Below are 22781 nucleotides of genomic sequence, written 5' to 3'. Positions count from 1 at the left end.
CTTCTATTAAGTAGATTGTAAATCCTCTTTAGGATAAACTTCATTGCATTTATTAAAAATAACTGAACATAAAGAACCCTTCCGTAAACCAGCTGTAAAGTTGTAGCTCAGTCTTATTGAAGGTATGCAACCACATCTTTATTCCTAGGTGACCTTCAAAGTAGCTGACTGTTGAACCTTCCCTACCACAGAAGTGATCTAAACTCTCAACATTCTCAGGCAGAGATTCCTAATGTGACTCTTTGTCCCTTAATTTTTGTTTTTTATTTCCTTATGGTCCAGACCCTTCACTGCCTGCCATACCAGCTGACATAGCTCTGTTAGATTTGCAGCGAAGGTTACCCATCAGTGTGATTTTATGCCTGAAAACTCAGGTTTTAACATTTATTTACAGCACCACTCTAGGTATTACAGAAGATGCATAGAGGTATAGTAATAATAATGATAGCTAAAGTCTACTGAGTACTTACTAGTATCAGGCATTATTCTCAATACAAGTATCATCTCATTTGATCTTCACAATAACCGTATGAACTAGGTACTGTCAGTATCCCTATTTTATAGATAAGGAAACTGAGGCAGGAGTATATAAATTGCCCAAAATAACACAGCCAATAAATGGTAGAGCTGGGCCACAAACCCAGACAGCTCTGACTTTAGAGCCCATATTCAACCATCATACAATACTGCCTCTTATTCCTTGCTCTTAAGGAATTTTGCCCAAGCTATCTTAAACCCTCCGGGAAATCCAGAGCAGGTCAGATACAGGTCTGTGACGAACAGAATGGGCCCAGTGACAAGGAAGTTTAGCTAAATTTGTGTTTTAACTTTTCACATTATTCTTGTTTTAATAGTATTTCCCTTCTGTGGAAAATTCTACAAATTCTTCGACTTGTCTTTCATAAATAAGGTTTTGGATGTTTGGCGAAGTGTAGTAGTTCTGTCAGTAAATGGAATGCCCTGGTAAAATTTTATTCAGTTAGGATTTGATTTAACAATTCGATGCCTAATTCTTCCCACAAATTAGAAATAGCATATTTTTTGGCTCTGGTGGCGTTTAGAGGACGAGAGTTTAAAACTATTTCAAGGTGACCACAGGTAAAACAAAGAATAATGCCACAGTAAGTTTTGGATGTTCTTTTAACTGCTTTCACTAGAAATTTTATTTTGAGATGTGGCAAGTAAAAAACATTGATCATATTGGTGGACTTGAGTCTTTCAAATGATTATCTTTGAATCAAACCATTCTTATGGATAGTTTGCTTCACTGATTGGATAGTCTTTCTACTTGAGCAAAACTCATGAGATTTCCCTAAAATTTTAGCTTCACAAATGATTTAAGAGAAGGTAGTTCTAAGTAGTGAACATGTTGCTGGAAGGAAATTGTTCCAGAAGTTTACCAATAAAGGGATTGATTGCAAAAATGAGTTAAAGACCATGTGAAGCTAAGCATTAGTCACAGACACTATAAAATGGAATTAGCAAATTAAACTAGCCAAACCACCATAGATTCTGCTCTTAGCTGTTGAATCTCAGTATTAAAAAATTCTGAGAATTTCTGAAGTTGTTTTAGTTCCACCTGTAATACCTGTGGAAACCGTGTTGGCATGATGATAGTTAAGAGTTCAGCTGCTAACCCAAAGGGCAGCAGTTCAAATCTACTAGGTGCTCCTTGGAAACCCTATGGGGCAGTTCTACTCTGTCCTGTATGGTCGCTATGAGTCAGAATCAACTTGATGGCTAAGAGTTTGTTTGTCTTTTGTAACACCCGTAAAGTTAACCAAGCTTCTAACTTGAATACCAGGCAGGTTTGTTTTTTTTTTTCTTTTGTAGTAAGAACCAATATATCGGGGTGGGGGGGAGAGTATTAATACATAAGCTTAAAATTAAAAATCAGATCGTAAAATCTTTGACCTTCTAAGTATTCTAAACTTTTATTTTTCCTGACTTTATAACATAAAGTACATTTCAGGAGATTTGGGACTTCAGCAAATTATATGAATATTGAGAAAGTCATTTGTGTATTTCTATGTTTATAAATTAACCATTTAAATAATGCATGCATTATTTATGCATTTTGTTTGTTTTTAAAAGTGTTAGTTTAATGCAGTGGGTCACTTAACTCTTGAGAATATCAGCATAGAATTTATTGCCAAGAATTCACATTTCACTGGTTTATGTGAAAGGCACAAATTCGATTTGAAATAGTTTTTATTCCATGCAAAACATATTTTCTATTGGCAAAACTATAGAGTTTTCTCTCTAATTTCCTGTCTATATTTTTATAAATAAAATGTACTGCTTGGTTGAAATCTTAAAATTATTTTTCCCTTGGAAATTCAAGCAATCTTGTAAAGTTTTTAAATAAATTGTTAAGGATCTAGAACATGTTTTCAATTTTGGTTTAAAATAAAGCTAATATTTGTTTTACACTGTGGCAAATATTTACATTTTAGGAGCAAACTGCCTGATTTAGTCGATATAATTTGTGAAATAACTAGGACATGGGTAGAAATAATCACCTGCAGTATATTGAAGGAGGAAGACAAAGCAGTATTCATAGATCCCTTTTTATAGTTATAGTAAAATTCATTTTAAAATTTGTATCTGTAGAAATTGTGTGAAATAATATACATATAACATTTACATTTTTAAGAACTGGAAAATACAGAGTTCTGTGTCATTTTAAATTGGAAACTGTCTCTTTTCAGTCAATAGGCTTGATCATCATCCGAACTGCTCTCAAGGAGTAGGACCCACCCCTGTATTCAGCCCAGAAAATTCCATCTTGGTGTTTGCTTCTGTAATGGCCTCCTCTGTACCATACTCCGTTGAGGTTAGAATGTGCACAGGCATTGTACCACCACCCTCCTTTATGAAAGTGGGCGCAGTTTCCTTTGAGGAAAAAATAGAGATACCAAAACAAAAGATTATTCTAAATGTGGCACTCTACAAACCAGTGAAAACTTATTCTACCTTTGGAACAATTTAATTTGAACTTCCTGATTTCATTTACTTAGTTTTCTTTCTTTATGTATTCTGTCGCTGTTGCTTAAGTACCAACTCTTTGAAAGATTACTAGAATTGCCTTTTTTATTTTGCCCTTTGCTTACTTACTGCATGTTTTTTTAATAGATTTAATTTTCTAGGTAGCAGAGTACATAAAATGCAAGCAATGTTTGTATGTAAGAGAGGCAGAAAGGGAGAGATTGGAAAGATACGGAGTTGCTAAGAAATGCTTCTGCCCCATTACCCCATAAATCCAAATGGCTTGCCTCCCTCACTCCCTTCAGGTCTTTATTCATATGTTACCTTCTTAGATAGGCTTTCTTGGCCACCCCATATAAAATAGCACCCACCTTATCCCCTAGCACCCATTCCCTCACTTGGTTTTATCTTTTCCTGGCATATGTATCGCCATCTGACAAATCGTTTTGTCTCCTCTTCCCAGAGTGTAAGCCCAAGAGGACAAGAATGTTTTCACTGCTCTATCCCCAGTACCTACAACAGTTAGTTTTGTCTTACTCACCTGCATACATATCTTTATCTCTGTCCAGTGTTGTGAATTGTTTACCGTTGTGCCACATCATAGAATCCCCTGCATTTCCCTGGTAAGTTCCCAGGCGCAGTCTATAAAATTCACTTTCAGGTTCCAGACGAAAGCTTCTGTATTCTGCATAGACCTTTTTATCACTCCAGTCTTCTAATTCAATCAGCAACTTATAATTATCTTGATTGCTAAGCATATAGATGTTTTCTAGTCCGAGCCAATATTCTCCGTCAATATTTCCAAACCCTTTCTGTTAATAAACGAAGATCATGAGCATGTAAATGAATGTGGAGATATTAAACATATATATATATTTTAAACATTTGATAGCATTAAGGTATTGATCATTTAAGTGGTGATGTAAGCTTCCATTTTAGTTGGTCACCTGATCCTTATAAGCCCCACATAATCACTTTTATTTTGCTTTCTCTTAATATATCAGAATTTATTTGCACAGCTAGTTTCAAAACCTGTCAATAAAAGAAAAGCAAAAGATAATGAAATTTATTCATAGCTACAAAAAACATTCATCAATGAACCCCAGATCCTTAAAAAGGGTTCCTGGTCTATGTCATACAAAGCACCAAAGTTTTTTTTTTTTTTTTCTGAAACAAAAAGGATGTCTAGCAGATTAATAATGATCATTCCATAAAAATCTTAGAATCTGTTTTAGAACAACTGATCTTCTTTAAGTCAGAGTAGTAAATATAAGAAGATAAAGTAGTAACTTCAGAGTTTTACCTTTGAAAATTTTTTAATTAATGTTTGAAAAAATAAATGATTATCCCATTTCAATAAGCATTTGGCACTGCAGGTATACAGCGAGATAGAAGATTCGGTAACCTGATCGTAACACTTCAGATGTATCTTCAGGGGGAACGTGTTGAGGGTCCCCCCCCCACCCATTTATGCTAGCTGTGTGCTCAGAAATTTATACAGCTCTGACATGGGAGTGTTAATGTCCCGTTTGTAGCTGCCAGTAAGATTTCCCCTGAGAATGAGTCATCATATGTTACTTTACAGTTTTAAATGGGGGATTAACCATCTAGAAAATATAAATAAGAGTAGACAGATAAAAAGTAAGCCAAGCATTTTTTGTTAAGCTCTTAGAAACATCAGCTAAAATACATTGCTAATATGGCCTATTAAATGTGATTTCTAATAAGAAAGACTGCAGTTTGGTTAAGCATCTTAATTTTATCTCTTGCGTCTGCCATCCTTAAATTGTGAAAGTTATGAACCACTCATGAGATCCACATGATCAACATCAAAATTAACAGTGAAGACCAATTCTTCACCTTCCCCAAACTGGTGTCCCTTGATTTTAGGGCTACATGAAGGCGCAGGTGTGTATCACTTGCCAACAACACCAGCTCCAGCATGGTGGTTTAATAAACAGAGGTAACTAGTCCAAGAAAGGAGATCATTTTCTGGAAGTCCTATACGTTGTATTACCATCAAGTAATAAACTAACAAACAAAAAAAGAAAGTCTAAGTCTTCTTAGAAAGTAGAATTAAGAGTAGTCTTTGCAAAGTATTTTAAAAGTCATCCAGATTCAAAGGGGGCATTTTACAGTTTATTTTCAGTTTTCTTATTTTACATTTTAATTTTGACTTTAAATCTTAAGATGAGAATTACCTTTTTGACGAAGGTAGATAATGAAAAATGTACGGATAGTTATCTTTTAACTCTGTCTTGTTTATGACATAGAAATGGCCACTATTACAAAAACTGCGTTGCTTTACCTCCCCCAAGTTTCAGTCTTTGATTTACCTTATAATTTTCCCAATTTCTGAAGAAGTTGACAGAGCCGTCTGTTCTTTTCTGAACAACGGTCCAACCTCCAGGGTCCAGACTGTTCTCGCACCATAACTGCACCGGTTCCTTGCTGTTTTCAGGCTGAATCACATAAATCCCACTGACTGAATGCCCAGCTTCCTTCGCTCGCTGACAGTCTTTGAATGGTCCTGTAGTTTAAATATCATTGATTACCAGGAAATTTCAACTGCACCAAGAAGCAACATCATGATAAACAGAGAAAAGATTGAAGTTGTCAGGGATATTACTGGGATCCACAGTCAACACTCATGGAAGCACCAGTCAAGAAATCAAAAGATGCGTTGCACCAGGCAATTCTGCTGCAAAAGATCTCTAAAGTGTTGAAAAGCAAAGATGTCACCGTGAAGATTAAGGTGTGCCTGACCCAAGCCCTGGTGTTTTCAGTTGCCTTATGTGCATGCGAAAGCTGGAAAGTGAATAAGGAAGACCAAAGAAGAATTGACGCCTTTGAATTGTGGTGTTGGTGAGTGTTGAATGTACCATGGACCGCTAAAAGCATGAACAAATCTGTCTTGGAAAGAAGTATAACCGGAATGCTCCTTAGAAGCAAGGATGGCGAGACTACGTCTCACATACTTTAGACATGTTATCAGGAGGGACCAGTCCCTGGAGAAGTACATTATGCTTGGTAAAGTAGAAGGTCAGCAAAAAAGAGGAATATCCTCAGTGAGATGGATTGACACAGTGGCTGCAACACTGGACTCAAACATAACAATCGTGAGGATGGTGCAGGACCGGACAGTGTTTCGTTCTGTTGTACGTAGGGTCGCTGTGAGTCGGAACTGACACAATAGCACCTAACAACAACAGCCAGGAAACTTACTGTGAAAAGAGCCACATTAAAACAGTTTTAGTCAAGATTCTTACCTGCATGTCTTTCTTTAGAATTACCAGTTTTTACTCATCGTATTCAGCAACATTTTATAAAACTTAAACCAAAAAAAAAAAAAGAATTACTCCAGACCCACTACCTGGAACACGAACTTAGCCTGTAAGTGTTGTTCATACACAGACATATTTATATTGTTATAATTGTAACATGCATAGAAAGCTGGGTTCTGTCTCTTTATTGTAACAATCTTTTCCACGGGGCTGTAGTCTCCATTCTGGCTACTTCGAGTAGTTGTATAATAGTCCTTTAAGTTGATATATAAATGTTTATTCTTCTATCATTTGAGATTTCATCTGAATTTTACTATTTTAAGTAACAGTGCAGAGTGTCTTCTTTCTTGTTGCCTTAACTTTTTTCACATTATAAAAATACTGAAGGATTGATCTACTGGATTAAGGGGATATAAATACTTTTCCAACTATTTATAGTGACCGATTTATAGTTTTCAAAATTTGATTTCAGTGGAACATTGGTCCCTTGAGATACTCAGTGAAAACGAGGTACCATGGCCAGTTAAGTTTTAGAAATGATAAATATTATATTCCCATCTTGGAAATTCAAAATTTACAGTAAAACCTGTGAAAGTGGAACCTGTATAAGGCAGGAACCTGTCAGAGAAGGAAAACAAATATTTTTCCACTAAAATGAGCGATAGAAGTAGTAAGACTGTACCCTGTCAAAGGCGGAAACTTGGGAGACCTAGAAAAACAAGGCAGTCCTGTCAGCGTTCTGGCTCACACAGGTTTCACTCTATATTCACATATTAAAGACTGAGAAGCCCTGAAATAAACCAGAGTTTCTCAGACTTACAGAATCTTTTAAAAATTTCCCCCATTCAGCACTTACTAATACTCCATAAGAGTATACTCAGAAAATGTCAGCCAAAATCCCTTTCTAAAGAATTATATCAAATATATATCATCGATAGTAATCTGTTTACTCTGTACAATGACCCTGTGATGGTTTCCAGGTGTTCTATAGATGGAACAATTAACTAGTTGGCATAAGGTCATGATTCTTAGAAGGTGATCAACTCTTGTCTTAAACCCATTCCTTTCTCTCCTGGGATCCATGCTCTGGACTGCTGTGTTACACTTGCTCCTGCGTTATTTCATAGTTGTGTATATTCTCTTCCTGTGTCTTCATGCACTCATAAATGCTTCAAATCTTTTAAAACGACAAAACATTTTGGAAAATCATTTGTACAGTATGTGACTCTTGAATTTGTGATTTCTACACTTTTTCAGTCTAAAGAAAAATGACCGTTGTTTTTTAAAAGCATGCAAAATACATTAAGTGATTCAGAAATAAGAATTACCCTAAAGATCTGTTGTCGTTGTTCGGTGCCATCAAGTCGGTTCCGACTCATAGCGACCCTGTGCACAACAGAATGAAACACTGCTCAGTCCCGTGCCATCCTTACAATCATTGTTATGCTTGAGCTCGTTGTTGCAGCTGCTGTGTTAGTCTACCTCATTGAGGGTCTTCCGCTTTTCTGCTGACCCTCTACTTTGCCAAACATGATGTCCTTCTCCGGGGACTGATCCCTCCTGACAACGTGTCCAAAGTGTATAAGACGCAGTCTCGCCATCCTTGCTTCTAAGGAGCATTCTGGTTGTACTTCTTCCAAGACGGATTTGTCCATTATTTTGGCAGTCCATGGTATATTCAATATTCTTCGCCGACACCACAACTCAAAGGCGTCAGTTCTTCTTCGGTCTTCCTTATTCATTGTCCAGCTTTCACATGCAATGATGCGATTGAAAATACCATGGCTTTGGTCAGGCGCACCTTAGTCTTCAAGGTGATATCTTTGCTTTCAACGCTTTAAAGAGGTCCTTTGCCCCAAATTTACCCAATGCAATGCGTCATTTGATTTCTTGACTGCTGCTTCTGAGGCTGTTGACTGTGGATCTAAGTAAAATGAAATCCTTGAGAACTTAAATATTTTCTCCATTATTGTGATGTTGCTCATTGGTCTAGACTTGAAGCACTTACTAATGAAGATCAAAGACCACAGCCATCAGTATGGATTGCACCTCAACATAAACAAAACAGAAAAATCCTCATAAAAATTCAATGTTTTTAATTTGTTCTAATAGATCTTTGTGAGGAAAAAAAAAATCCTTACAAAGATTTATTAGAACAAACTAAAAGCGTTGAAATTCCAGTTGTCACATTTTACAGTTTACTATAAATTTTTAAATCCTGACATGTATAATTTTTAAGAAATTATATGGAGATAAAGTTTAGTCACGTAACTTCTAACAAGAAAATCTGTACTATAATCATATTGTGGATTGTTGAGATTTTGAGAGATGTGTTATGTATACTGTGCCAAGAATATAAAGGGTCCCTTTGGGGCCTTATTAAGATAAATTTCTTGTCATTAAATAGTTTCAGAACTATATTATTAGAAGGGGTTCTTAGAAAGATTATGAATTGCTGCTTGAAGACAAAGACTGTTTTTGTTTGGCTTTTTCTTCTACGTTCATGTCATCAGAGTCTTACATATTAGTAGGGCTGTCAATTTTTTTTTAAATAAATGAATCAGTTAATTTGCTTTCTCATTTCAAATACAAGGAAATTGAAAACCACATGGAAAGAGCAAGAAAAATCACGAGTTTTAAGTTATTTTGTTTCATTGACATTTCTGTTAGGTTATATGATAGTTCAGTGACCACTGACACCACAGATAGCTAATAAATTTGAAAAACTGGAAAGACTTATGCTTCCTTTCTTGGGATATATTTATTTCTGGTATTGTATTTTTTAATTCTACAATTTCAATTCGCTTTTTACAATTTCTTTGCTAATACCTCCCATCTTTGTATTCATTATGAACGTATTTCCCTTCAAGGCATGGAACACAGTTACAGTAACTGCTTTAAAATTCTCATCTGCTAATTGCAATCGGGGTTACCTCAGGTTTGGTCTCTGTTAATTGGTGTTTCTATTTAGAATGCATCACATTTTTTCTGTTTGTTCATGTTGACAAAAATTTTTGCTTAGTATCTCAGACATTGTGAAAATTATTTTGCGGAGACTCTAGATTCTGCTGTATTCTTTTGAAGAGTACTGACTTTTTTGTTTAGTTGCTGTTGGGTGCCATCGAGATGATTCCATCTCCTAGTGGCCCTATGTGACAGAGTAGAGCTGCCTTGTGGGGTTTTCTAGGCTGTAGTACAATCTTTACGGGAGCAGATCTCCAGGCCTTTTCTCCTGCTGAGCAGCTGGTGGGTTTGAACCACCAATCTTTCAGTTAGCAGCCAAGCACTTAATCATTGTGCCAGCAGTTAACTTGGTTTGGACTCAAACTGTTAACTCTATTTCTTGGACAGCAGCTCAATTCTCTGTTTAGTTCTGTTATCCTTGCAATTTATCCCACGTAGGCATGGTTCAGGGCTCAGCCGCAGGTTCAGGCAGAGGTTATACACAGAATTTTTGGCTCTCCCTCACTGGATCTCTCTTTTCCAGGATTTCTCTTCACTTTATAGTGGCTGTGGGTGCCAGTGGTTAATAGCTGGGCTGCTAACCAAAAGGTTGGAAGTTTGAATCCACAAGCTGCTGCTTGGAAACTCTATGGGGCAGTTCTGCTCTGTCCTATAGGGTCACTAGGAGTTGGAATCAGGTTTGGGTTTTTTGGGTTTTTTTTTTATTGGTGGGTGCCCCACACTCTGTTCTTCAGGCCTGAGAGACTGCAGCCTGCCCGTAGGTTAAAAGCCAAGATGGGAACTCACTCTGTGTCTTTGCTTCCAACTATATACTTTCCTCCAGGATCTGTCTGCACATTTTGTTCACTTCCTAGTGCCTTCAGGTAGTTATTTTTTGTATTTTGTAAAGACTCAGTATTTGTTACCTGCAGAAGGATCGGTCCAATAGCTTAAACTGCCATACCAAAAAGGGGACCGGCCTTTTAAACTTCTTTAAGTAGTGTTGTAGCTATCAATGGTATTTGAGATGTTGTAAATTAAAACTTTGGTAAAATTAAAATCAAATGGTTGTTTACCAAAGAATAAAATATTTTCCTTAATTAAAGTTTTCCAATCCAATTAAAAGGAGAAAGTTCCCTTCTATGCCTAGTTTGTTTTTATCATGAATGGATTTTGGATTTTGTCAGAGACCTTTTTGGTATCTACTGAGATGATCGTATGGTTTTTCTTTTTTGTTTATTAATACCGTGAATTATACTAATTATATTTTCTTTTTTATTGTGGTAAAATTTATATAACAAAATTTGTGATTTTAAATGTACAGTTCAGTGGTATTATATTTACAGTACTGTACAACCATGACGGCTGTTAATTTCCAAAGCTTTTTCACTACCCTGAATGGAAACTTCTCCCATTAAGCCATAACTCTCCATTCACCCGTCCTCCAGCCCCTGGTGACTACTAATCTACTTTGTCTCTTTGCATTTGCTTATTTTAATATTTCATATAAGTGGGATCATATATTTGGTTTATGTATGATTTACTTCATTCAGCATAAGGTTTTCAGGGATCATCCACGTCATGGCATGTATCAGAACTTCCTTTTTTATGGCTGCATAATATTCCATTGTTTGTATATACCACATTTTGTTTATTCGTTCATTTGCTGATGGACGTTTGAGTTGTGTCTACCTTTTTAGCTGTTGTAAATAATACTGCAATAACATTGGTGTACAAGTATCTGTTTGAACCCTGCTTTCACTTCTTTTGGGTGTATACCTCGGAGTGGAATTACTAGGTCATATGGTAATTCTGTGTTTAACTTTCGGATGAACTGACAGACTTTTCCACAGTGGCTGCACCATGTTACATTCCCACCAGCAAGTGTTCCCAATTTCTCCACATCCTTACTAACACTAATTTTCCATTTTTTTTTTTTTAATACTAGTCATTCTATTCGGTATAAAGTGATACCTGATTGTGATTTTAATTTGCATTTCTCTAATGACTAATGATGCTGGGTAGCTTTTCATGTGCTTATTGGCCATCTCAATATCTTCTTTGCAGAAACGTCTATTCAGATCCTTTGCCCATTTTTAAATTGGTTGTTTGTCATTTTGTTGTTGAATTATAGAAGTTATTCATATGTTCTGGATATTAAACTTTAAGTCAGATATATGACTTCCACATATTTTCTCCTGTTTTGTAGAGTCTTTTTGCTTTCTTGATAAAGACCTTTGATGCACAAATTTTTTATTTTGATGAAGTTTAATTTATTTTTTCTTTTGTTACATGTGGTTTTGGTGTTGTATCTGAAAATCCACCGTTAAAAACAAGGTCCTGAAGTTTTACTCCTCTGTTTTCTTTGAATTTTATGGTTTTAGCTCTTAGATTGAGGTCACAGATCCATGTTTGAGCCAATTTTCATCTATGGCATGAGGTAGGGGACCAGCTTCATTCCTCTGCATGTGGAAACCCAGTTGTCACAGCACCATTTATTGAAGAGACTATTCCTTCCCCATTGACTGGACTATTGATTATATTTTGAATGTTCAACTAACCTTTTATTCCAGGGGTAAACTTGATTTGGTCATGGTGCGTTATCCTTTTTATACGTATTATTGAATTCAGTTTGATAAAATTTTGTTAAGAATTTATGCTTCATGTTCATGAAGAGGAAACCCTGGTGGCGTAATGGTTAAGTGCTATGGCTGCTAACCAAAGGCTCGGCAGTTCGAATCCACCAGGCGCTCCTTGGAAACTCTGTGGGGCAGCTCTACTCTGTCCTATAGGGTCACTATGAGCCGGAGTTGATTTGACGGCACTGGGGTTGGTTTTTGGTTCATGAAGATATTAGTTTATTAGTCTGTTTTGAAACGGGGGAGGACTATAATAAAGATAATGTTTTGAGCTTATCACCCTGGCCATAAATTAAATCACAGTCCATTTAAATTCAACATGAATTATCATTTTTAAATTCTCTACTTTCTTAGTTCATGAATTTAAATGATAATGTATTCAGAGCCCTTAGCACAATGTTTAACAAAGTAGTCATCGTCAGTAACTGTTAATTCCCTTCTTTATTGCCGATCTTGACATATACTAGTTCCTAGGGAATATATGTTTGTTTAATAAATTTAATGTAGCTAACTAAAAATGAATGTGCAGTTATTCCTACTGTAGTGAAATAATTATTTCTGAAAAACTACATTCTGCAGTATCACGCCCTAGAAATAACAGCTGATTTTAGCTGTAGTTACTTGTGGTAAAAAACTTTGGAAAATCCCATATGAACCAATTCAACCTCTTCGTTTTACTGATATCATTCCCTTTTTTTACTGACCCCATATGAGCAACAGCATTGTAGCCAAGTCAAAGAAGGAATCATAATTTCATATGTGGGAGTGAGATGGAAGGAAAAGTAGAGTATGATTCCCAAGTCCATACTAGATGATTTTGTGTAATGCATGGTAATATATTCATTTGTTTACTTGTAGGACTTCCCATAGGCAAGGACTGTATCTTCTGGTTGTGTATTCACAGTTTGAACCCACTTAGGCACTCAGCTATTTGTTGAACTAAATGATTTCTGGTAGCCACAATGGTTTCCAGAATTTCTTCGCTATTTTTTTCAAGAAATGTCTGCATATATTATAGGCTAAAAACTGTTTTAGGCTCAAAAGATAAATAGCCTTACAGCCAAGTGGGAGGTGGGGAAAGTGGCAAGATAATTCTCTATAATAAGTACTTTGGTGGAGTTGTGCAGTGCACATGGGACCATATAGGAGAAACAGCTAACCAAGATTTGCAGGGAAGAGGTAGGCAACAGAATCTACCTACATCTGAGCTGAGTTTGAATGGGTGAGTAGGAGGTAGGCCATTGGGAAAAGGAACCTGATCAAGGCCACACATGGGTGACATGTGCAGAGGCATGGATTAGTATCAGAGAAGTTACAAGTTCAGTATGTATTAAATGTAAATGGAGAAGAGTGGTACTTTTGAGCTCTTGAGGTAAGTCATAGAGTTGAATCGGTTTGAAATTGCTTTGGTTTGAGATGGCTGTCATCCTGGTTATTTCTAAAATTAGCCAGATTTTTTTTTTTCCTGTCATTCGGGATAATCAAGAATATCTAAGGAGTGTTGGTCTTATTTTAAAACCTATCAGTATTGTAGTTAATGCACACATGAAGTGGTTTTGTTGTAATGTACAAAATATTTCTCAGGTTTCAGAAATTTGCTTACTCTGTCTGTGAATGTCACTTTTGTAAATGTTTGCTTTGCACTGATTTAAGTATATATAGCTTGACAGTTAACATTTTATATTTAAATATATATTCAAAAGTTGGACTTTTCATTAGGTAATTTGGTTGCTGTGAAATATTCAGAAATATTAAAGTTTTGAAAGTTTGTGAAATTTTTGTAAAATACCATTTGTTCCATAGAGCTAGACTCCTTTTCTGCTATTAGCACTCAGGGAGCCCTGGTGGCACAGTGGTTAAGCACTTGGCTGCTAACAGAAGGGTTAGCAGTTTGAACCCACCATCCGCTCTGCAGGAGAAAGATGTGGCAGTCTGCTTCCGTAAAGATTTACAGTCTTGGAAACCTTATGGGGCAGTTTTACTCTGTCCTGTACGGTCAGAGTCCTATGAGTCAGAATAGGCTCAACAGCTGTGGGTAAACAGGTACTCAGATGTTTAAGCAAATTGGAGAATTCTAGGTTTTCTGAATCTAGCTTTTATTTGATAAGACTTCAATTTGTGCAAATTTGATTGTCTTCAACTTTAGTTTTCAGCTTATTTTTTAGTGAGTTTCATGTTTGCAAGTTGGATGCCTGTCAGACTTAGTTGATACAAAGCCGTAGGAAAACTTACTTGAAACCCTTTTCTAGAACATATGGATAAAATTAGCCATGCTTACAATCTACTTTAAGAAGGAGCCCTGGTAGTGCAGTGGTTATGCACCCAGCTACTAATGAAAAGGTCGGTAGTTCGAACCCGCCAGCTGCTCTGTGGGAGAAAGATGTGGCAGTCTGCTTCTGTAAAGATTCACAGCCTTGGAAACCCTATGGGACAGTTCTACTCTGTTCTATAGAGTCACTGTGGGTAGGAATAGACACTATGGCAGTGGATATGGGGTATACATCTACTTTCTTCTCAGTGAAAGTAGTAAATATTAAAATTTACTGTTACTTAGATTTATTTTTACAAATATACCATTAACATGTCTTAGTCTATGGTGTTGATCTTGGCAGAAATATTTTTTCAACATTACTTGTATATCTTCTTTTCTGATCTAGATTTAGATTACAAATCATTCTCGTATTAAATGCTTTACTGCTTTCTCTGTACCATAAAGAACATTGCTTAACAGGAAGTCTTCAACAGCTGATAGAAAATTACCAGCTTCGTTGTTTAACATACCTTCTCTTTTTCTATAAAAAGAACTTTTTTAACTACTTAAAATTACAAGGAAAATCCTTCCCATTTCACTGTAAATTTCTCATTTATTCCTTTGTCCCAATCCTGTGCTGTTCGTGACAGGAAAAACAGGACACAAAAAAGATGACCAGTTTAGAGTTTTCAAATAATTGGTCAGCAAGTAAAATCTTTAGAGAGGTAAACTTTTTAATTAGGTTATAAGTTAACTATAAGCTAGATATATTCAACAGCATATCTGGAGTGGGAAGTTTGAGGCAGATACTTTCCAGAGTGATAATAGATTCTTTCTTGTAATAATAAAAATAACAACAGTCTATTAACCTCTAAGTCTAAACTGCAGTTACCCGAAAAACCAAGCCAAACCTGTTGCCATCAGGTCAATTCCAACTCAGGGCAACCCTGTAGGAAACAGTAGAACTGCCCCGTAAGGTTTCCAAGTTGCTGCTGGTGGATTCAAAACTGCCAGCCTTGGGTTAGCAGCTGAGCTCTTAATCACTGAGCCACCAGGGCTCCAAACTGCAGTTAACAAGCTTTTACTCTTGAAATTGTTAAAGAGTTTATCAGTTATTTTTTCATAACTAGTTAATATAATCATTATTCTACTAGCCTCTTTACTTGACCAATCTTCTTTAATTTGGGGTTTTTTTGTGTGTGTTTCTATTTTTTTAAGTATTAATATAAATATTCCATTGAAACCAATTGCATCTAAAAATTTGCTCATGGGAAGCAATTTTAAAAAGTAAATATTTGGTGTTTTAAAATTATTACCCACTAAAACCAAAACCCATTGCCATCATGTTGATTCTAACTCATGGTAACTTCATGTGTTTCAGAGTAAAGCTGCATTCCCTAGGGTTTTTAGTGGCTGTGGTCTTTTGGAAGTAGATCTCCAGGCCTTTCTTCCACATTGCCACTCTGTGAATGCAAACTGCCAATCTTTCAATTAGTAGTCGAGCCCAAACCATTTGCACCACCCAGGGACCTTACCCACTAAAAAGCACATTTTTAGTTTTTAATGTCTTTGCTTATCAAGTTTTACTTTTGTAAGCTTACCTTTTATGTCCTCATATTCGACACCAGTATAGCAAGGCAAAGAACGTTAACAGGGAGGTGTGCGAAAAAGTGTAATAACGCATGATAGACTGTCCACAAAGCACTTCTGCATGCATCGCCTCATCTGTGACAACAATCTCTTTTACAAAAGAGGCAACTGGGCCTCAGAAAAGCTTTGCCAGATCCAAGTTTCTTGATATTCAGATCTGTGCTCCAGTGTATAGCAAAGGAACTTTGTCAATACCATTCAGCTACGAGAAATTACCTTCTTTTTATAAATATACCATTTGTAAAACATTAATGTTTCATTCTATAGAAGAGTAACCCAAAATGAAGCCACCGAGTAACATTAACTCTTAAGAATTAGGTTGATCCAAATTTGTCATCAATGCCATATGTGTAGTTACATTCCCAAACATTGTAAGGCAGGGAAGACATTGCTTCTGGAGATAATTTATTTTACGTTAATAGAGTTATCTCATTACTTGCTGTAAGTTCATCTTTCTTGTTTTGAGGTGTATTTTTCTTATAACAATTTTTAAAGAAAATATAAAATTGCCTGTCAATTAAACAGCTTCTTAAATAATACAGTGGCCACATGCCATCTTGTACAGTAGTAGGGATTTCTTGGTGCCAGGAGCATACCAAGTACAGCAGTCACTATCTTTATCCTTTGTGAGCAAGCACCCAAACAGCTTTAGACATTTTTTCCCAGACAGAAGAATATGTGCAGAGACTTGAGCATATTAAAAAAAAGACTAAATCTGTTTATTGCTGCTTGTAGTAATTTACATTTGGTAAGAATCACAATATTAAAAGTGGAAAGAGATATTAGAATTATCCAGTCCAGCCAGCCCTCTCATTTTATAGGTGAGAAAACAAAGAGAGACAGGCAAAATGACTTACCCAACATCACATAACAAAGGTAACGTATTTCTTAATTCCGGGTTCTTTCCCTTACATTCATTATTGTATTAATGAACATTCTTATGGCATATCAGTTACGTCCTTGAATTTAAGAGCCTAACGTTTATAGAATAAGATAGTAAAAAGTTAATGTTTATTTCTAACAATAAATAAATAATGGATAACAGGAAAGGTTATCATTTCTTTTAATTGGTGATACCAGATAGCCACTTAAGATTTAGGGCCCATGTAGAATACTCCACGGCAGCTATCTCCATAGTTTTATTTGTACGTCTCAAAAAACTCCACACACCTCAGTTATGTTTGTTTTTAAGTTATATACACAAACTTGGAAACCCTGGTGGCATAGTGGTTAAGAACTATGGCTGCTAACCAAAAGGTCAGCAGCTCGAATCCATCAGCAGCTCATTGTGGCAGTTCTACTTTGTCCTGTAGGGTCGCCATGAGTCGAAATCGACTGGAGGGCAGTGGGTCTGGCTTATACGAAAACTACTATATTGGTAAATTATACACATTAAAACCATATATAAAAACATAACTTTTCAAAGGATATAAAAAGTAAATAAAAGATGTAATATTTTCTTTCTGTACCCAGTGGATCATTTTGTACACACTTTTCCTTTGGAAATCAAAGGATATGGGGATATTAATAATGACAGTCATTTACCTAATTTAATAGTACTCTCACCTGTAACTACTGAGAGAACAGTATTAAAATGACTCTGGAACTATATAATGTATTAAAGCACTTTCATGAAAGTTTTTGGAATGACAGGTTTAAGAAGCTCTACAAAGTGTATTATCAAATCAATTAATATTTATTCAGCATGTGCGAATAAGGTACAATGTCCATCTAGTTGGAAGGCATTTTATTTAGATGTGTATGTAAATGCTGTGTGTACATGTGAAGATATTGGTAATTCAAGAAGGAATATCAAGAAATACTGTGTGCATATTACAGAATATAGAGATGGTCATGGAGAGGAGCAGTCATTTCAAGCCTGAGGGAGTCTACAAGGGTTTCAGTGAGCAGCTACCGTTTTGCCTGAGCCTTATAATTTGAACAGGCAGAAAACACAGGAAATATTTCGGAGACAATGAGTGAATTTATTTTATTGGAGCAGATATTTTTCATGAGGGAAATTAGTGAAAGAAAAGCAAGGGAAGTGGCTTGGCTCTTTTGAGGGGCGTGTTAGTCACTACCCACTCTAAGCAGTTTGGACTTTTTCAGTTTATAATGTGGAACTGCTGAGCAGAATTGCGATGTGATCAAAACAGTGATTTAAGTAGACGAATCTTTGGCCGTGTATGTTTTGATGGAAAGAGAAATAGGAGTTAGACCAGCTGGCAGGCTGTTGAGTATGAATGCTAACCATGTGCCAGACACTAAGCACTTTCCAAGTATTCAACTCTATGAGGTAAGTACTATTCTTATCCCTGTTTTACGGATGAGGAAACTGAGGCACAGAGCAATCCCTTCTCTTTCCCCTCCTGTAAGATCACACAGCTGGTAACCCAGGAAGTCTCTGTCCTCTAGCTGCTGCCATAGAGCATTTGCATCTAAGTTAGAATTGTGGCTCTGAATAGAAATGAGGAACATGTACATGAGAGACTGAAAACGGAAATGGATAGAACTCATTTGATTGGACGTATGGGGCAAGAGGGAAGTGTCAGAGCTGAGCCAAGCTAATTCTGGAGCTGATAGTAGCATACGTCAAAATAGAGATAGCAAAAGGGGGTATTAACCCTTTGATCCATCAATTTTACTTACACAAATTTACCCTTAGGATATAATCATAGATGTACTTAAAAAGTTATAAGAATGCTGATTACTGTATTTGTGAGAGAGGGAAAAAAAAGACGTTGAGGTTATTGCCAGATGTTAATCGTGTTTATTTCTGAGTGTTCATATTTTCTAGATTTTCTTCATTAAATATATATTACTTTTTAAATAATTATTATTTCTAAAAGAAGAGTACAAGTTTAGGAAAAAGATTATCTTGGGGTTGGTTTAGTTACTAGTTCATTCATTTATTCCTCAAATATTTATTGTAGTGCCTACAATATGCTGAGTATAGTATACCAAACACAATCCTAGCTAGATGCTTGAGAGAGGAAAAATGAAAAGACAGCTATCTTTCAAAAGTGTTCAGTCTAGCAGGGACACAGATATACAAACAAACAAATGCAGTGTAATAGGACATAGAAAACATGTTCAAAGTGTATAGTCAGCAATTTGGAATAAAAGCCTCGTAGGTGTTCGTTTGAATCTGGGAAGACATAACGTTAAAGGTATTACTTGAGTTAAGCCTTGAAGATTGACAGAAGAAAGCAGCTGCATGTGAGGTCATGGTAGAACATCCAAATGCAAACATCCAGCTTTGCTTAGAATCAGGAGTCATCTGAGCAGTGGTGATACGTGAAGCCTTGAAGAAGGTCAGTGAGACCTCTAAAGCGGGATAACTTGAAGGAAGCCTTTTTAAGGCATCAACCAAAAAAAAAAAGAAAAAGCTGCCATCAGGTCAGTTCCAAATCATGATGACCCCATGTTTGTCAGAGTAGAACTGGGCTCCATGAGGTTTTCAATGGCTGTGATCTTTTGCAAGTAGATCGCCAGGCCTTTCTTGTAAGGTGCTCCTGGGTGGATTCAAACCACCCACCTTTCAGTTAGTAGTCAAGGCTCTTAACCATTTGCTCCACCCAAGGACTCTTTTTAAGGCATAGGAGAGGGAAGAAGATGCCAGTGAAAGACCTAGAGAAGTTAGAAGAGTCAGAATATTATAATACGGGAGCCCAGGAAAGCAGAGATGTGAACAGTCAATGGTATCCACTGCTGCAGAAAGATAGAACTACTTGGTGATGTGTTTCTTTCCAGTCTCTGTCTTTGTTCTTTGCTTTTGTTGTTGTCATTATTGTTTAAAATTATTTCATAGTTTTTATAAAGTTTCACGTCCTGCCTTTTTAATAGTGAGTGAACTGTGTCTTAATACTTTTTTTTTTTTTTTTTAACTTTTGGCCCTTTTTTTTTTTTAATGGTAGTGAAGATTTATTTATACTCCCTTGGATACAAGACACAAACTGTAGCTTGTTTAGCCTTGGAAAATAGGAGGGGATACCTTTTTCTCTTGAGGCTGAGGGCAAGAAGGCATGGGTTTTGTATAGATATTTTAAAGATATGAACCAACACAGAACCCGAACATTAAAATTGCAGTGGTAGATGAGTAGTGTGCATGGATGAGTTATCTGCTGAGGGTGGGCAGGAGGAGGAGGTGTAATTACAGGCTTAAGGAGAATGAAAACAGATTTTTTAATGTTCCTTGTGAGGAGGGTGACAGTGAATAAAAGGATTGTTGAGCAGAGTGAGCAGCCAGCTAAAGGCTGATAGAATGGCTATAGAGCAGTAATCCAGAAGTTAGGACTGGATCCTGGACTAAGTCCTGTCTCAACATTAATTTAGATGGTGAACATTCAAATAGAAGACTTGTACTTTTTTGTTGTTTTTTTACAAAAGAAGCAAAGTTTTTAAAAACTCCTAGAACCTCAGAACCTGTTTCTTCCGAGTAAATTCCGACTCATAGTGATTAGGAGCCCTGGTGGTACAGTGGTTAGGCACTCAACTGTTAACCAGAAGGTTGCGGTTCCAACCTACCAGCCGCTCCAATGGAGGAAAATATGGCAGTCTGCTTCTGTAAAGATTACAGCCTAGGAAACCCTGTGGGGCAATTCTGCCCTGTCCTCAGAGGTGCTATGAGTTGGAATTGACTGGACAGCAGTGGGTTGGGGTTTTTTGGTTTGTTTTGGTTTGTTTTTTTTGTTTGTTTCTTGTTTACAGCCTTAGAGCTAGCAGGGCAGGTATTTAAGTTCAATTCTGAGGCGAATTGTTTTATAAGCCACAAAACCTATTAACCTAATACTTGCATTTTTAACAGTAAGGCAGCACTCACCTTCATTGATGAAAGTTACTGGTGGTATCTTGAAAGGGCTTTTGGTGGGAGAAGTTGCCAGATCAGGTGGTGGCATTAAATCTCTGGGATAACCTGGATCTCTCTGTATCTCATTACCTGCCAGCAGACCAGGAGTATACTGATGGCTGTTAGGAATATGTTGTGGCACCACCTGGACAAGAGGAGGAGATACATGGGTGTCTTGTCGGGAAAATATCCTCAAGCACTGTTCCTCCAACAAAGTGATCATCACAGACTGGTTATTGACAAGATCAGTCAAGGAAGCGTATTTCACCTCTAGTTCCCTGTACCTTGTGGCCATCTTCAACATTTCTGTGGTAACATTGAGGATTTTGTTTTCCAGCTGGGAAAGTTCAAGTGAATTATCCCTCTTACGAATAATCTCATGTAATAGTTGCATATAGAGTTGAGTAACACGCGAGTTCATGTTACGGCTTTCTTTTCTCAGCAGCTTTACCTCATTCACAATGTTTCCATCTACATCCACTACCAGTTGCAGGACATCTATCTCCCGCTTCTGCCTGGAGAGCACGTCCTTCAGGTTTTCAAGGTCCATCTTGGTGATCATGTCTTTAATGGTACCTGCATCTTGCCCTTTGGTGTTGACACAAATTGGCCCTGTTATTTTTTGTTCAGGTACCAGGAATGTGTATGCACATTTCTTTGTTTCTTCTTTACCATCTGCAGCACGAGGGTATCTCCTCTGGGTTGGTTTTTTTATTTTGGACTGTCCTTTGCAATGTTCAGTGCTCATTAGTAACAAGAGCACACCTAAGATCCAGATAAAAGCCTTCATTTTGAAATGAGACTGTACAACGACGTCTTTAGAAAAGCACATCAAGGAAGGGAAAAAGTAAGAAGAATGAATATTAATCTACTTTGGAAAGTCGATAGTATAAAAAAGTATCTAAAGTAAGAATTGAATACCTATTGGTATTAACAAACTATGCCAGAAGTAACTTTCTTAATTTCTTTAATTCAAGATTAAATTATAGTGTGTTGGCATTTGTTTAAGGATTAGATGTCAGGGAATAGCTCCTTCAGCTACCACTTTGTTGTAATGCTTCTTGTTCCCCAGCTCATTGAGCAGATTTTGGTGGGTGCCCATAGTGTATTAAGGCACGCTGCTGGGTGCTGTTGGTGTTTTTGAGACCTAATCAGACACTCTTCTTACCTTTAAAGACCTCCGTTGTTATCTTAAGACTATGAAAATGGTACCCAGTGGTTCCCAAGGCATAAATTAAAACATTCTTGCCTAACCAGTATTAAAGTTGCCACGTGACTTTTTACTAGTCAAGGTTTTATATTTATTTAAAAAAAAAAAAACCCAAACCCGTTGCCGATGAGTCGATTCCAACTATTAGCAACCCTGTAGGACAGAGTAGAGCTGCCCCATAGGGTTTCCAAGGAGCGGCTGGTGGATTCCAACTGCTGACCTCTTGGTTCACAGCCGAGTTCTTAACCACTGCGCCACCAGGGCTTTTAAAGGAGAAAACTGAAAGTTTATTTTTTCAAAAACTGAAAGTTTATTTTTAAAAAATAAATGTAATTCCTTTAGCCTCAGAAAAGTAGTGATTCTGTTGTTCCCTAAAGCAGAGCAAGGAGCCACATTTCTTGAGTAGTAGACTAGTTACATCATTTACTTTTCATAGAAAACTATGGATCTCTTAAATCTTTAATTCATATATTGAGTAAAGAGCTGGTTTAAAAAATACACTTACTGTTGGCATTTTCTAAAAACATTCTCTTATTTAATATTTTCCCACATATTTTCAGTTTTAAAAGGGAAAGATCCATAAATCTGTGTTACCTCATAAAACTGTTCTGTATATGTTAAAATTTTCCTAGGTCCCAAGAGAATGTTATAAATTAGTTACAGTGTACTTAAGTTTAAATCTACATCTTTGCTTGGTTGTTGATTTTTTTTTTTTTTGCGGGTGGGAGGGGGATGGTTTCCATGCATTGGGTTAATTTTATCGGTACTCCTTTTCTTCATAGTTGCTAAATTGTCAGCTAGTAGAGAGAAGAAATAAAAGTCAGGATTTAGTTCCTTTCAGATGGTAAACTCATAGAGAGGCATTTACTGGCTGTGTCGTGCACTGAAAACAGCCATGAGGCACTGAACTTAAATGTATGAGGCATCGAGGATACATTAGATATAGAACTTTCTAGATTGTGAAATA

General features: G+C 36.6%; 2 protein-coding genes across 15 annotated transcripts in view; one reads left to right on the top strand and one right to left on the bottom strand.

Moving 5' to 3' along the window:
• Nucleotides 1-22781, top strand: part of RALGPS2 (Ral GEF with PH domain and SH3 binding motif 2) — a 248678-nt gene that overhangs the window by 175270 nt on the left and 50627 nt on the right. The gene's annotated exons all lie outside the window — the stretch shown is intronic.
• ANGPTL1 (angiopoietin like 1) lies at nucleotides 1794-22025 on the bottom strand. Its single transcript, XM_023549236.2, has 4 exons — nucleotides 20578-22025; nucleotides 5325-5518; nucleotides 3530-3800; nucleotides 1794-2895 (listed from the first exon to the last, which is right to left on the bottom strand). Exons 1-4 carry the CDS (start codon nucleotides 21434-21436, stop codon nucleotides 2708-2710), a joined length of 1512 nt encoding a protein of 503 aa, XP_023405004.2. The 5' UTR covers nucleotides 21437-22025; the 3' UTR covers nucleotides 1794-2707.

The sequence above is a fragment of the Loxodonta africana genome, chromosome 25 (genome assembly GCF_030014295.1).
Source record: "Loxodonta africana isolate mLoxAfr1 chromosome 25, mLoxAfr1.hap2, whole genome shotgun sequence".
NCBI classification, from domain to species: domain Eukaryota; kingdom Metazoa; phylum Chordata; class Mammalia; order Proboscidea; family Elephantidae; genus Loxodonta; species Loxodonta africana.
The sequence above is the reverse complement of the archived record's forward strand: the minus strand, read 5'-3'. Positions and strand labels throughout refer to the sequence as shown.

Coding starts and splice junctions, on each gene's coding strand:
- ANGPTL1 (XM_023549236.2), bottom strand. CDS start 21,436: ATGTGCTTTTCTAAAGACGTCGTTGTACAGTCTCATTTCAAAATGAAG. Junction 3,801..5,324: donor GAAATTGGGAAAATTATAAG/GTAAATCAAAGA, acceptor GTTTATTAACAG/AAAGGGTTTGGAAATATTGA. Junction 2,896..3,529: donor AGATAAAGATATGTATGCAG/GTGAGTAAGACA, acceptor TTTTCCTCAAAG/GAAACTGCGCCCACTTTCAT.